Source organism: Protopterus annectens, chromosome 3.part0 (assembly GCF_019279795.1).
Source record: "Protopterus annectens isolate FY-2018-M chromosome 3.part0, PAN1.0, whole genome shotgun sequence".
Taxonomy (NCBI): domain Eukaryota; kingdom Metazoa; phylum Chordata; order Ceratodontiformes; family Protopteridae; genus Protopterus; species Protopterus annectens.
In genome coordinates this window covers 272,841,188-272,853,292 of record NC_056731.1, presented here as the reverse complement: position 1 = coordinate 272,853,292, position 12,105 = coordinate 272,841,188, and the positions used below count along the sequence as shown (strand labels likewise).

Sequence of the window (12,105 nt, the reverse complement as noted above, 5' to 3'; positions counted from 1 at the left end):
TCTATTAATCAGTGTGTGCCAATGTCAGAAATGATAATTTAATAAAGGCATTATTTTTTTTAGAGTGTCAACCAACAAGTGTACTGTCAGAATAGCGGTGTTGTTGTCATTGTAGTATAACCTGTATATTTACCTGTTATGGTACATATAACACCGAATGTATTTGTACATACATATAATGCAGATTACAAACCCCTTGTCTGGTTGATCCTCTATCACCGAGATCAAAACTTCTAGTTTTGAAATCTCTAGAAGCAAGGAACGTATTAGTTTTGATGGTCTTAAGAATTTCACAGTAATTTTAAACCTATTTTGAGAAGAGATAACATGCAATAATGACTAAAATGCATCATGTTCTATTGTTGCATTTTGAATACACCAGCCATGGTATTCTAGCTTTCTCTACGCATTTTTTAATCAGTGCTGTAAAGGACATTGTTTCTTGTGCATGATATTTGCTATGAGATATTCTTTATGAAGTAAGTATTTGTTTCTTTAATTTCAGAAGAGCCACATCTTAGACATGTGGAGAAGGATGTATTGATACCCAAAATGATGAGGGAAAAGGCCAAGGAACTTTGCTCAGATAAGGTAGAAGGTAGGAGTCCATTCTATTTACCAGACTGCTTTTTCCCTAATCTTAGAAGCACTGTAGTAACATGAATATTTTGCTGTACTGTTTGCTGAAACATATTTTTTTTCTAAATGATTAAAACCTTTCATGTTACTTAAACTAGACTGTTGATATTGGGCATATATTCCTTCTTTCTGCACATGCCAGGTTGTCCTTAATTGCTAGCAGAAGCAGTTTCTTCAGCTCCAGCACAAGCCTGTTCTTTTTACCTGTTTGCACAGTTTTGATATCATTGCTGATGTGTCATTCAATAGTTCGCAAGTTTGGTTTGAGTTTCTAAGGCAGCAGTCAAGTGTTTCATTATTTGCTGGATCATGGAGTACCAAGGGAGGTGTCATTGCTACCAGAGTGCAGAGCATGTCATTGAGACATGCAAAAAGCATTTGTTTGTTGACTGACATAATCCATCTGGAAAGTACCATTTTTAGTGGAGTTCTGGGAACTTGTTCTCCAAAGGACAATATGCTGTACGCATGGTGGGTATAGTAGATAAATTATAATACTGTAAAAACTTAACAGAATAAACAAACATATTATTTAGACTCTACAAATATATTACTTTAGTTTGCAAGATTACGCAATCGATACATAGTAACAAAGGACACAACAGGGCAGTTAATATAAGGCTGCATACCGTAAGCATGACTGTAGGATCTGAAATAGGAGCAAAAGCTGTAATAAGTAATGGAGAAGTTAATTTAGTTAGATAATGTGAGATGAATGGAGGTAGTCCTTTCCTGAACTGTTTTTTTGTTTTGTTGGGGGTGGGTGGGTGTGTGTGTGTGTGTGTGTGTGTGTGTGTGTGTGTGTGTGTGTGTGTGTGTGTGTGTGTGTGTGTGTGTGTGTGTGTGTGTGTGTGTGTATATATGTGTATGTATGTACATATATATATATATATATGTGTGTGTGTGTCTACTTTGGTCAAAAGCACATTTGGTCGAAATTCACTTGACTAAGCACACTTGACTGAAAGTGCACTTCACTGAAAACTCATTTGGTGGAAACTCATTTAGTCTAAAGTTATATATGGCCTTTCCCCCACTGTAGTGTGATCCTGGAGTTAGAATATAAAGTAAGGGGGGCTGTAGCCCCCCCCCAACAATTTTAAATATTTTAAACCATAGACATGTATATTGACAAGTGCAATGAACAACTTCCACAAGACAATATAAACTCAAACTATGGGGGGGCTATGCCCCCCACCCCCCTTACTTTATATTCTAAATCCAGGATCGCACTACAGTGGGGGAAAGGCCATATATAACTTTAGACTTAATGAGTTTCGACCAGATGAGTTTTCAGTGAAGTGAGCTTCAGTCAAGTGTGCTTAGTGAAGTCCGTTTCGACCAAATGTGTCTTTGACCAAAGTACACCCATATATATATAGATATATATATATATAGATATATATATATATATATATCTATATATATATATATTAATGTGTGTGTATACATGTATATTATATATATATATATAATATATATATATATATGTGTGTGTGTGTATGTATATATATATATATATATATGTACACATATATATGTGTGTGTGTGTGTGTGTGTGTGTGTATATATATATATATATATATATATATATATATATATATGTATATATAGTATGTGTATAAATGTAAAAGTATTGGCTGGAAAGGAAGGTCGTTCCAACATTTGCTGACATGTACCTTTTGCAAAGCATTAAAAAATTCAGAATTTGTGAGTGCGATTTTAGTAAGTCTCTCAGTAGTCGTGCACAGATTTTGCTGGTTACTCTTTGGGTTAGTGTCTTTGAGCCATAACTCCAGCCATTTCAGTAGGTGCAAAGACAGACAATGATGTGTGTGTGCTGTTTTCGTCTTGTTTAGAAAGAAAGATGCTTTTAGTTCTGCTGTTGTCATTTGCCTGTCCATATTGGCAGGTACAACATCATTCATGAATGTTATGAAAAGCAGACGTCCTAGTACTGAACCTTGGTGCATCCCAATATTGACTGTTCTAAAGGAGACAGCATGTTTCATTTTGTGGCTTGTTTTCTGTGAGCTAAATGAACTGTATGCCATCTGAAAACAGCAGAGTCGAGTATACGCATCAGTTTGTAATGGTTAATCATTTTAAAAGCTTTTAACTGGTGTAGGGCAATTGCACATACTGCGTTTCCATTTTCTAATTCTTCACAAATAGATTCTGCAGTGGCCGGTCGTGCTGTCACAGACTGCTTGGGTAGGAGCATGAGGTGTCTCTGAGATATATGAGAGGCTGTTGCTGTCTTGTTCAGAGAAGTAAGGCTATATGGTGATATTTACTTAACTCTACAAAAGGACCACCTTTGTGAAGAGGGATGAGTCTGTGCATGTTTCCAAATTGTTTGGGCTTTACATCCTTTATTCTCCCCTTAGAGTAGGGATGAGATAGCATATTGACTTTGCAAAAATGTTTAGACATTTTTTTTGGGGGGGGGGGGGGCAGAATGTCAAGATCTTTCCAACAGTACTGACTGGATTTGTTTCCATAGTAAATGATTTTGACACAATGGATGGGGGTATCAAAATATGACTTAAAGATTTTATGTTGTACAAAAGTGAATTACAACTGATTGTCAGCATCAGGGTCTTAAAACATGTGGAAAAGGCTGTGGTGTAGCACTGTGGCTAGGATGTAAAATTTGCAATAGTTGACAAGAACTATTTAGTATTACTGGCATGGAGATGTTGGTTTTGGTACTGCTTCTGCTTACTTGCAGTGATGACGATTATTACCTCATGTGCTTCTCTTAATGATTTTATAATGAGCTAAAAATGTGTAGAGATGGCCTCTTGATTTTCATATTTTTTCTGGCATGATCTATAGGAGATTTGTTGAGCAGACTCTTATGAAGTGAAACACAAACATCCTGTTTAGTATGGTGATAAAGTAACAAGCTATCATCTGTTTTCAGTTTTGTAAGAGAATGAGCAGTCAGCTGCCAAGAGAGCAGTGCAGAAAGAATGGGTATTATTATTTTTTTTCTTGATAGGTACTAATGTTCTGGTTTAAAAGGTTTTCAATGATTTCACACAATTCATGTAGGGTTCACCTGAACCTCTCAACTGCTTTGCATTTGGAGGTTTGCTACGATTTTAGCTTTGTGTTGGCTCCGCCATTCCAATCTGACCTGGAATCCCTACAATTTCAACTTTTTTATTGGCTCATTTGTAGATGCCAATGAGACTGGATTTCTTTAAGCTTAATGGGTGAAATGGACCAATAGCACTTGCTGCCAAATGGTTAGCACTATTGATATAGGTTTCAGCTCAACACTCCAGCTAGTAGCTTCTGGAGTAGGCAAAGAAAACTGGAAGTGTAATAGCAACATAAGAGAAGACTGCGTTGTAAGCCCTCAGTGCTAAAATAATTTGTGGTGCATGCAAGTAATCCAGAAAGGTGCTTCCTGCAAGTCTGTGGTTGATTTCAAACTAGTTGTTTGGATAATTGACTTGCGTTTGCACTACGAGAAATGAGATCTTTGTCTGAATGTTCATTAGCTTGCTGCTACAATAAAGGAATGATTTTGCTTTGTTTCTGCCATTTTCTGAACTTGTGCTGAGCTGCTAACAAATCCAAATGTAGCCTTTATCCTTGCTCAAGATTTTTGGATAAAGTCAAAAATAATGGGGGAAAAAATTAGGGACAATTTTTAAGTGTTAATCTAATGAACGTAAAAAAATACATCAACATTTTTTTTTTTTTTTGAGCAAGGCATATGAAAGTCTGATTTGTAATCCTTAGTAATGTACTAGAAGACCAACAATTTTAAGTGGGAACTGGGCAAAAATATGTGGGAAAGTTAGGGGTGTTCTGTGGAATGACAACAGTTGAGATTTATAGAATCAAAGTAGTAGGTCCAACTGCAGGGTTTACATGCAGTAACCTTCAGAGCAAGGGTAACTGTAGCAACAAAGTTGAAACAGCCTACATCACTCTCATACTTTATGAAGTGGATTTTGCAGCATGCACTAAACTGCCTGATGTTTTTAAAGTGGTCTAGCATGTGCAGATTTTATGCTGTTGGTATTTTGTATGTAACAGCTACATTAAATGCAATATTAAAACATCTGTTAAATTAGTGCAACACTTTATTCTTTTGCCACTATATCCTCCTGTTTTGCTAACCAGGGCTGTCCTTTTTTTATTGTGACTGCCATCTAACCTTCATTTTTTTAATAGCATTGATGCACTGTAAAACCTAACTTCTGCAGTCTTTGTATAAGCACCAATATTATTGTGGAATGCTGTCAATGCTTATGTGTTCTGTGCTGCAGTACATGAAAAAGTAGACAGAAGAAAATAATCTTATATTGTAAATGTGCTGAATACATGGAGGTGAAATTATTTGTTGTATTTTATTTATGAAGGGAGGGGACAATCCATTTAGTTTCTGTACATGCATCACATTGTATTTGTGTAAGAAGCTCATAAGAGTTTTTTTGGGAGGTTGTACGTGGTGCAGAGATTGATAGCTGCTTAACTGTTACAACTTTTAGCTGTGCTTTTTTATTGTGGCTTGTAGCATAGCTACAGATTTTACAGGTCCTGTCCCACTAGAGGACAAATTTACACAGTACATTCCCACCCAAGGGGTGTAAATTTATGCATAAGCAAATATTAAGTACTATCATTTTGAACCTTCTGCTATGATTTTTTAATGGTCTCCTGCTATGATTTTGAAAGCTGTGATAATAAGAGGTATGTGCAGTGGATATGATTTTGGGAATGGATACAAGAACCTAATCAAGAATACTTTTGTTTGGGCATTCAAAGTCAAAGTTGTGTAAGACCATAGAGCTGTATATGAGGAACACTTAAATTATCCAGTCAGTGTTATGGTCACCTTCAGTAATTAGTTCAGATTTAATTCAGAAAGTTAGCCAGCAGAGCTACTTGGCAGTGTTGGTCCTCATCAGGAAGGTGTATAGATGCCTGCCAAAATAAACAGTTTATGTTCTTTGAGTTGCACATCAATCAGGTCCAGGTGCCTAAAAAGGATCTTCAAATCAGCACATCTACCTGGTAAACAAATGCATGAATAAATAAATCATCCATGCCTCAATACCAGAAGCTGGGCCTCAGAAAGGAACTGTTTAAGGTAGCTGCTGTATAAGTCTTTACACTGTGACACCATCTGAGACTTTATTTTCCATTTACTTGAACAAATAATGTAACCAAGTAGATATCTTGGCCTGTTTTCTTTATCCACTTCTCTGCTACTGTCAAGATGTCAGTCTCACAGCAGCTGTCCAAGTGTTGGATTTCATTAGTCTTATACACAGTACATGCACTTTAAGCCACATGCTTTAGAGAGAATATTAATTGGTTATGTGGATATAGCTGTGTTAGTGTTGAAGTCCTAGGTTTAGGCAAATGCCTGCATAGACAAGTATGACAGATGGGAGATGTAGGCCACTCAGTGAAAGTGCTGGCACCTGCCCTTTTAATTGATCCTAAGTATCTTAAATGAGAAAGAATTGTTTGAGGTTGTGTAACTTGTCTTCTGTGGTCCATTTACATGTCCCCAAGCATGTGACTCACTGCCATCTGAGAGGGTTACAGGCCTAACTTTCTGGCAGCAGTAGCTGGCAAAGAGTCTTTCCATCTTCTTGTAGGGTTATGTTACAGGACCGGGGTTTCCTTCTGAGACCGACTAGAATAATGAGTCATCATCCTTTTCCCCACTCTCTCCTGGCTTCTTCTTCTTTTTGAGAGAGTCTTTCCATTTTGTGAAGTTTTCCATTGACTGTTCTGCTGTTCCCTGAAATGCTAGCCAGAAAAGGCCTACTGTCTTTCTGTGGGAGAGGACACTGATTATACAGAACTTTTAGGTCAGTGGCAGAGTAGTCAGGGCTATGTTCAGCCAGTGAGTCCAGGAGTCAGAAGTCTAGATCAGGGAGGTGAGAGTGAGCATTAGACGTTTCCTCATCAAATGGGGGAGCATGTGGAAAGGACTGTTACAGTAGAAGATTTGGTGGAAGGCAGCAATCTGCTCCCCAAAAATGGTCTTGGTCACTTTTGTCATGTGGCAGTCCAACCATGTGTACATAAAACCCTTGTAAAACAGTCTGTGAAGATAGGAAGCCTATTGTCGTAGGAATGCTTTTTATGTCACCTGGAATCTATTCGATTCTAGGCCTTCTACATGGGAGATTGTATCCTTTTCATTTTTTCTCTGTATCTTGTTCTGGTTCCTACATTATTTTGTCTAGAACAGTATCCAGTAGCCACAGTATGTGGTAGGACTTCTGCGCGACAGATCCCAATATGCCAGCTGTATCCTCTGGGTTAGTATAGGTGGCTACATTTAAATTTACGACTGTAAACCTTAGAAAAATGCTTCAAGTCTGAAGCAGAGATTCCTTTCTGATGAAGTCTACTGTGATATTGGGAAAAGATAAGTGTTTATTTTCAATTATCTTCTGCACTTTTGATTTAATATCTCTGTAATCTGTACAACTGTTTTTACTATCCTTTTTGTTATGTGATAGAGCTGAATATCTGTTGCCGTTACCCTCAATTTGCAGTGAAATCTTTTGTCTAGAGGCCTATCTGTCTTCTCTGTGGAAGAAAGTGAACAGGACTGGTTTAATCTCGCTAGGGGCATTCCTGCAAAACTGTTATCGTTGATTGGATAGGTTACTGTTCCTGTACCTTTAATAGCCAGTGTTTTAAATCAGATATACATGTTTGCTGAAGCTGTTCTAAGCTGCAGGGAGACTGACCTACTGCCTACTGTGATATTGGGAAAAGATAAGTGTTTATTCTCAATTATATTCTGCACTTTTGATTTAATATCTCTGTAATCTGTACAACTGTTTTTTCCCCCCACCACCTCGCCCAGTTCTTGTGGAGGTTTTGTGTCTTGGTGGCTTTGAGTTGCCCGCCTCTGGTATACACTTGATACTGGACCCCCCCCCCCCCCCGTCACATTACATCAGCTCATTCTACTGTTTATAGTGAGAACTTAACAAAGGACAACCCCTTTAGCTTCTGAATATTGAATGATCTCTCTTCACTTTCTACTAAAAAAAAAAAAAAAAAAAAAACTGTTTCCTGCCTTTCCTGGAACTAGTGTAGTCCAGATACAGATTTGCTGTATCCAGGACTGTTTGTAAGCTTCTGAGCAATGCCAAAAAGTCTGCTGTTCATTTTTTCCCTTGGATCTGCTAGTTCTGTTCTCTCCTGCACTTTTACTAGCTTATTAGTCTAGCACTTTACCAAACTTCTTGTAGCAATTATTGTAGCACACAAAAGTGCTACCAGCATTAAACGTTCTACAAGGAAATGGCTCCAGTACTTATTATTAATGCCCACCCCTCCAGGTGTGTCTAAAGGTCAGTTCCCTGTGCTTTCTCCTATTAACCTGGTGAGATTGGGCATCCTGAGGCAATGTAGCAATTGTCTCATGTACACTGACCATCATCTCTCTTACCTCCCAACAGTCAGACGTGTGAGAGGTGCACGTGTATATCCAAATTGGAAGCCACACACTCTCCAGCCAAGACTGGAATAGCTGGTCAAGAGGAAAAGGTCAACACTTGTACCACACCACATGGAACACACAGGCCTCCAGAACCACATCAGCACTGCCTTCACATAAAAACACAAACCACACACCCACCTTCATGGAGACTGTCAATAAAAATGTAACCAAACAGCAGAGACCTCCAAGGCAGAAATGCAGTCGACCACCACAACACTAATCACGAGACACAACTCTCCTAAACATTATGCCACTCAACCAAAGCCCCTAAGGCAAAATAACATGCCCAACACACTAGTCCTAGGTGACTCGATAGTGAGGCACACTACCGTCCCACTCACCAGGTTGAATAAGGAGAAAGTAACAGTCAGCTGCCTGTCAGGTGCCAGGATCTGCCACATAACATATGCACTCAGGCCTCTCACCAACAGGTACAAATATGACTCTCTTCATTGTGCACGTGGGTGTGAATGATCTGAGATGTACCTACCTGGACTACATGAAAAGAGACATGGAGGAGCTCTCTGATTATGTAGCCCAGGCGGGTATGACCTTAGCCCTTAGCAGCCTCCTACCATCACCCAGAATGATACCACAGTACAAGCAGAAAATGATTTATTTCAACAATTGGCTAAGTTTCTGGTGTCATTCTAAGGGGATCCAGTTTCTGTCTGCTTGGGATGACATGATTGACAGACCTCGATGCTTTGCCAGAGATGGCCTGCATCTGTCACCCTTGGGCTTCCGGATACTGGCCAGGGCTCTTGCCACCCCTATGGTGCTTTTTTTAGGCGGTGTTCCAAAGACCAAATCACCACTGTAACAGCTACAAAAAAATGCAATCCGAGGGTCATGCTGCTCAACGCTAGAAGTCTAAATCTTAAAATGCACTCACTCGAAGCACTCCTTAAAATGGAGAAATTGACAATTGTGCTGTAACAGAGACCTGGTTCAAGGCAGCAGAATGTACCTCTGCACTACCAAGCTATAAGTCATTCCACACCTTTCGGCCCCAGAACTTGGACCGAAGCTCCAAAGGTGGTGGTATTTCCATATTCATAAAGGATGTGCACACAACCAAACTGGTAGCCCAACATAACGCATCTGAGATACTTCAGGTGCAGTTAACATTGGGTAAGACAGTGACTCAGGTCATAGCCTGCTATAGGTCCCCAACCATGACCCAAAACTCACACTTCACGTTCCTAAGCACAATGGAGAATATTAGAGTCCAACCTAACACTGTCATACTGTGCGACTTCAACTTCCCCTCCATTAACTGGGAAACTACTCGTATACCAATACACTTGCCCAACGATGTTCATCGTGCATACAGCTGCAGTCATAACAGATGGGTTCTCCTGCCGTCAGGCGGGTCCTCGGTCGGCCGAATTCCATAGTCTAGGTCCGGCGTCGGTTGTTGTCACTTCTTCCCTGACGTCAGTGCGACAGGGGTATAAAGGAACCAGCCGACGCCATTTTCTTCAGTCTTTCTTGCCACGCGGTGCCCGAAGCAGAAGCAGTTCGCATGTGCCGGTCGGCCAGCTCCTGAAATTACGAAAATTTTGAAACCGAAGTCGTCTTGAAAGCTAAGTACCCCGTTGGGGAAACTTTTCTTGCCTCAGACCGATGTCAGACAAAGTTAATAATTGTATTTCATGTGGGAAGCAAATACCGCATAAGGATTTCCATTCCCTCTGTATACCTTGTTTAGGCCCAGACCACGACGTCTCGGTCTGTCGCTTTTGTGCTACATTTAACAAACGCACCATTAAGCGTCGGGCGGAGTTTGCCCAGCATTATTTTGGAAAAGCATTTAACTATATTATGTCGTCGGATACTCCGACTCCAGTTTTGTCTAAAAAACGCAAGGATAAGGACTGACACATGAGGTCCGCGGCCTTTACCGACACCACGCCAAAGCCAGCTACACGTGGTCCGGTTCTCAGCGAGGCGCCTACGCAGCCCCTGACTACCAACGACACTACATTGGCGGTGTCTCCTGTGCCCGAGGTCGCAGGCTCCTCGGCCCACACCCCGACTACAGATACCGAAGCCAGTCTTGGCGTTGAACCTCAAAATGTGGACAGGTCTACCTCCACTCAAGGTGTCTTCAGACCTTCTTCTTCTTTCTCCATCAAGGCTTTCACTAAGTCTAAAGCAGCCATGCACTCTAAGAGACAAGCTACACAGGGCCCATCTCCAGGCCCCATGCCTAAAAAGCAGATGCTTAAAATGGCTGAGGATTTAATTACTCTTATCAGGGGTTCTCAACCCCACGGACAAAGGCCCAGAGTGGAGGAAGAATCCCCTTCCTCTGATCAGGGCTCCATTATTTCAGAGCACTCTGATGATCAGGAACATTCTTACTCCCCTTTTGAAGACTCTGATGCGGAGGAGTCCATTCCTTCTGTATCCCCCCCAGAGGATTACTCATTTGGGGAAACTCTGCATACTTTAAGGGAACACTTCCACTGGGAAGGCCAAGATTATTCTGATTCCAAGAAAAGGCTTAGGGAATTTCTCTTACTACCTCAGCACAGGCCTCTGGCTATACCTCCTGTCTTGGACATCCTAGATGATGTTTACTCAGAGGCCTGCCTTAACCCAGACTCTCTGCCTCCAGCCCCAGTTAAGCCTGACCGGTACTACAGGGTTCCTGACTCACACCAATTTCTATACAAAAGCCATGCTGCTGACCCAGAAACCATCTCACAGGGCCCCAAGGGAATTAAGGCCTCCACTGCTAAAAATCCATTACCTTCCGAGAGATATTCCAGATCCTTAGAAAGGTGGGGAAAAAAGGTATATACCTCGGCTACCTTAACCATGAGGGCCTTAAACTGTCAGTTCCATATGCTAAAATACCAACAGTTTTTGTTATCACAATTGAAAAGTAAAGTGTCACAACCTGAGCAACCAGACTTGAAGGAGTTGTAGGATTTGATGCATAGTGCAGAACAAGTGGGTAAGCATACCTTACAATGTGGTTTTGATGCTCTAGAGGCCTCATGTAGAGCTGCTGTTACAGGATCAGTCATACGTAGACATGTCTGGCTCAAGGAACAAACCTTGCCTGATCATGTCAAAGCTAAATTACTAGATGCCCCTCTTCAAAAGGATGTATTATTTGGTGCTAATGCTGAGGAGGTATTAAGGAAAATGGAAGAAAAGGCTAAATCAATGCAAACTGTGAAAGATTTTCTACAGGTACAACCCCCACGTTTCAGTAGAAATTGGCCTTCCAAAAATTGGTCCTTTTCAGCCATGGACAGACCCCAAACAGGCAGATACAGGCGCCCGAGGGGAAGAGGACAATCCCAAGGATCCTTTAGAGGCAGACAATGGCAAGCTCCTACACAAAGAGGTGGTGAGGATAACTCGCAATCATTCAGAAAGCAAGCCCAATGACTTTCCCCTTTGCATGCCAAGCAAGACTCAAATGGCAGCCCCCTTAGGAGGAAAGCTGGCATTATTTTCAAAGAATTGGCATATTGTCACAAAAGACAAATGGATCCTGGACATTATAAACAGAGGCTACAGATTCCATTTTCACACCCTTCCAAAAATGAGAGGCATGCCAAACCTGCCACACAATCAAAGGGCAGAGGCACAAAGGCAAATTACAGAGCTCATAGACATGAAAGCTATTCAAGAGGTACCTACGCACGAACAAGGTCAAGGTTTTTATTCCAGGCTATTCCTGGTACCAAGGAAGGGAAAAGATTGGAGACCTATTTTGGACCTGTCCATCCTAAACACATTTCTACTCGTGCCAAAATTCAAGATGCTCACTCTACAACAACTTCTTCACATGCTGGGCAAGGAGTCTTGGCTGGTAACATTGGACCTCAAGGAGGCATACCTGCATGTCCCAATCAGACAAAATTGCAGAAGATACCTCAGATTTCTTGCAGGTTCAACCCATTATCAATTCTCTGCATTGCCCTTTGGCTTATCTA

At 40.8% G+C, this 12,105-nt stretch overlaps 1 protein-coding gene across 2 annotated transcripts in view; it reads left to right on the top strand.

Moving 5' to 3' along the window:
- The window catches only part of CMC1 (C-X9-C motif containing 1), a 720,812-nt gene that overhangs the window by 209,978 nt on the left and 498,729 nt on the right, over positions 1–12,105 (top strand). For both annotated transcript variants that reach the window (XM_044064756.1, XM_044064757.1), the window contains exon 2: positions 506–598. In XM_044064756.1, coding sequence (XP_043920691.1) covers positions 506–598 — 93 coding nt within the window. The remainder of the gene's footprint in view (positions 1–505; positions 599–12,105) is intronic.